Genomic DNA, 2,500 nt, shown 5'->3' with positions numbered 1-2,500 from the left:
GCTGGACTCTCATGAGTTAAAAAGTACAGCAGGTTTCTCTTCTCCTCCTTCCTCTTCCTCTTCCTCTTCCTCTTCTTCTTCTTCTTCTGTTGTTCTGATGATGTCCCCACGCTGGTGATCCAGACTCTGGTGAAACATGTTCCAATTGTCACAAGATGAAACTTGGGGGATGTGAAGTCGAGATTAAACATGAGACTCGTTAAAGTCTCACTGTTGTTCACAATGATGTCAGATCCCTCCCTCCTCCCTCCCCCCTCTGGACTCCTCTGTTCCATCACTTCCCTCCAGCTGCAGCTGCTAATGACTACACATCTGTAGTTCAGCTTTCAAGTCTCCATCAAACGATCGGGACTCTTCATGATGTGATCACACTTCATTCTCCTTCATCTCTGCTCCCACCAGCGTCTCCAGGAGTCCACTCTTAGAGAAAGAGAAATACAAGAGTATTTTAATGAGAGTGGGTGAGTCCTGCCTCAGCTCAGACCTCCTGTATCGGAGCTGCTCTGAGATCAGATCAGGATCATCAGAGTGCCATCACACCGCGACTGCTGGTCGTGTAGGTTGTGATGTCAGGACAACGTCTGAAGTCAGTGTCAGTTTGATGTAGATAATATGCTAAACATCAGCTAAACATCTGCCAAACGCCTGCTAATCATCTGCTAATCATCTGTTAAACATCTGCTAAATGTTTGCCTAACATCTGCTAAGCATCTGCTAAACATCTGCTAATTATCTGCTAAATGTTTGCCTAACATCTGCTTAGCATCTGCTAATCATCTGCTAAACATATGCTAATCATCTGCTAAACATCTGCTAATCATCTGCTAAACATCTGCTAATCATCTGCTAAACATATGCTAATCATCTGCTAAACATCTGCTAATCATCTGCTAAACATCTGCAAAACAGCTGCCAAACATCTGCTAATCATCTGCTAAACATCTGCAGAACAGCTGCCAAACATCTGCTAATCATCTGCTAAACATCTGCAAAACATCTGCTAATCATCTGCTAAATGCCTGCTAAACATCTGGTAAACATATGCTAATCATCTGCTAAACATCTGCTAATCATCTGCTAAACATCTGCAAAACAGCTGCTAATCATCTGCTAAACATTTGCAAAACAGCTGCTAATCATCTGCTAAACATCTGCTAAATGCCTGCTAAACATCTGCTCAACATTACGTCACTTTATTTAGTGTGACAGAAACAGTGTCCGTGTGTTCAGAGGTGTGAGGACCAGAGAACCACACTGCAGTAAACCCCTCCTCCCCCTCTCTATTGGTCATAAAATGTGGAGCAGTTTGTATTTACAGTGGAGGAAGTGTCCCTCAGCGATCCCTCGTAAACATCCTGATGGACTGACACGAGCGATGAGTCTGACCCTGCTGATGATGTCACATCAGAGTCGTTTGTTAACTACCAGCCAAAGCTCATTAAAGCTGGATGAAATGATGAAAGGAAGACGTAGTTGAGCTTAAAGAAGTTAATCACTTCAATTCTGTTTCCTGTGGACTCTGGACTGTGTGGGTGAGAGAGCTTCATCTAGAATGAGGCAGCACAGAGAGAGAGGGAGAGAGAGAGAGCTTCATGATTTACACCAGGCTCTGATTTCCTACAGACCTGAGATCATCTGACGACTCGCTCTGCTGACTCATAGCAACCTGCTGAGTCAGCAGCTCCTGACACACGCACACGCACACACACACACACATATACACACACAACACAACAGAAAATAAAGATGGCCGTGGCCTCTGGGACGTCACCCACAGGTATCTGAAGCTCAGAGTGAGCTGCTCCACCGTCGCCTTCATGGCGGTGTCTGACTCCTCCCCTAAGAAGAGGGGTGTGTGTGGAGCTGGGCCTTTGGTGCATATGCTCACCCACCTGTCACTCAAAGAGGCCACGCCCTCAATCCTCCATAACTTAAGTCCTCGTAAACAGTACCTGTAACCAGGTGAGGAGTCGTCAGTTTTATAAACGGACGGATGAAAGACTCAGGTCGTGGTTGTCCATCCTCTCTGACTTGGACTTCCTGTGTGTCTCCAGGTTCGGGTGATGGTCCGGATCTGCTCGGTCTACAGCAGCGAGTCCTCAGAGTCCATGTCCTTCCTCAAGGTGGACGGCAGGAAGAAGCAGCTCAGTCTCTGCGAGACGTCGGGCGGCGGACAGAGACGCTCCTTGGCCTCCGCGCCGAAGACCTTCACCTTTGATGCCGTCTTCTCCCTGGATTCCTCACAGGTGAGTGAGTACGGAGGGCGGGGCTTAGACACCTGTCAGTCATCAGTGTCTGCATCTACAGTTTTAGCTCTTCATCAGAGAGGAAACACACAACAGCGTGTGTGTGTGTGTGTGTGTGTGTGTGTGTGTGTGTGTGTCCGTGTCCTAACAAAACAACCTCATTCATAGTCATCAATCTATAATCATTAATTATGATACATGTAGGTCAGTGATGTATTGGATTGTTAGGTGAGACAACACACTGCAGTCTGACA

General features: G+C 46.7%; 1 protein-coding gene across 1 annotated transcript in view; it reads left to right on the top strand.

The window, feature by feature from the left end:
• The window catches only part of kif26aa (kinesin family member 26Aa), a 39,891-nt gene that overhangs the window by 19,218 nt on the left and 18,173 nt on the right, over window positions 1-2,500 (top strand). Inside the window, exon 6 of the mRNA XM_056405066.1 lies at window positions 2,055-2,246. Coding sequence (XP_056261041.1) covers window positions 2,055-2,246 — 192 coding nt within the window. The remainder of the gene's footprint in view (window positions 1-2,054; window positions 2,247-2,500) is intronic.

This window comes from Seriola aureovittata, chromosome 19 (assembly GCF_021018895.1).
Source record: "Seriola aureovittata isolate HTS-2021-v1 ecotype China chromosome 19, ASM2101889v1, whole genome shotgun sequence".
Lineage (NCBI taxonomy): Eukaryota > Metazoa > Chordata > Actinopteri > Carangiformes > Carangidae > Seriola > Seriola aureovittata.
Note: the sequence above shows the minus strand (reverse complement) of the source record. Positions and strands in the feature narration are given on the sequence as shown.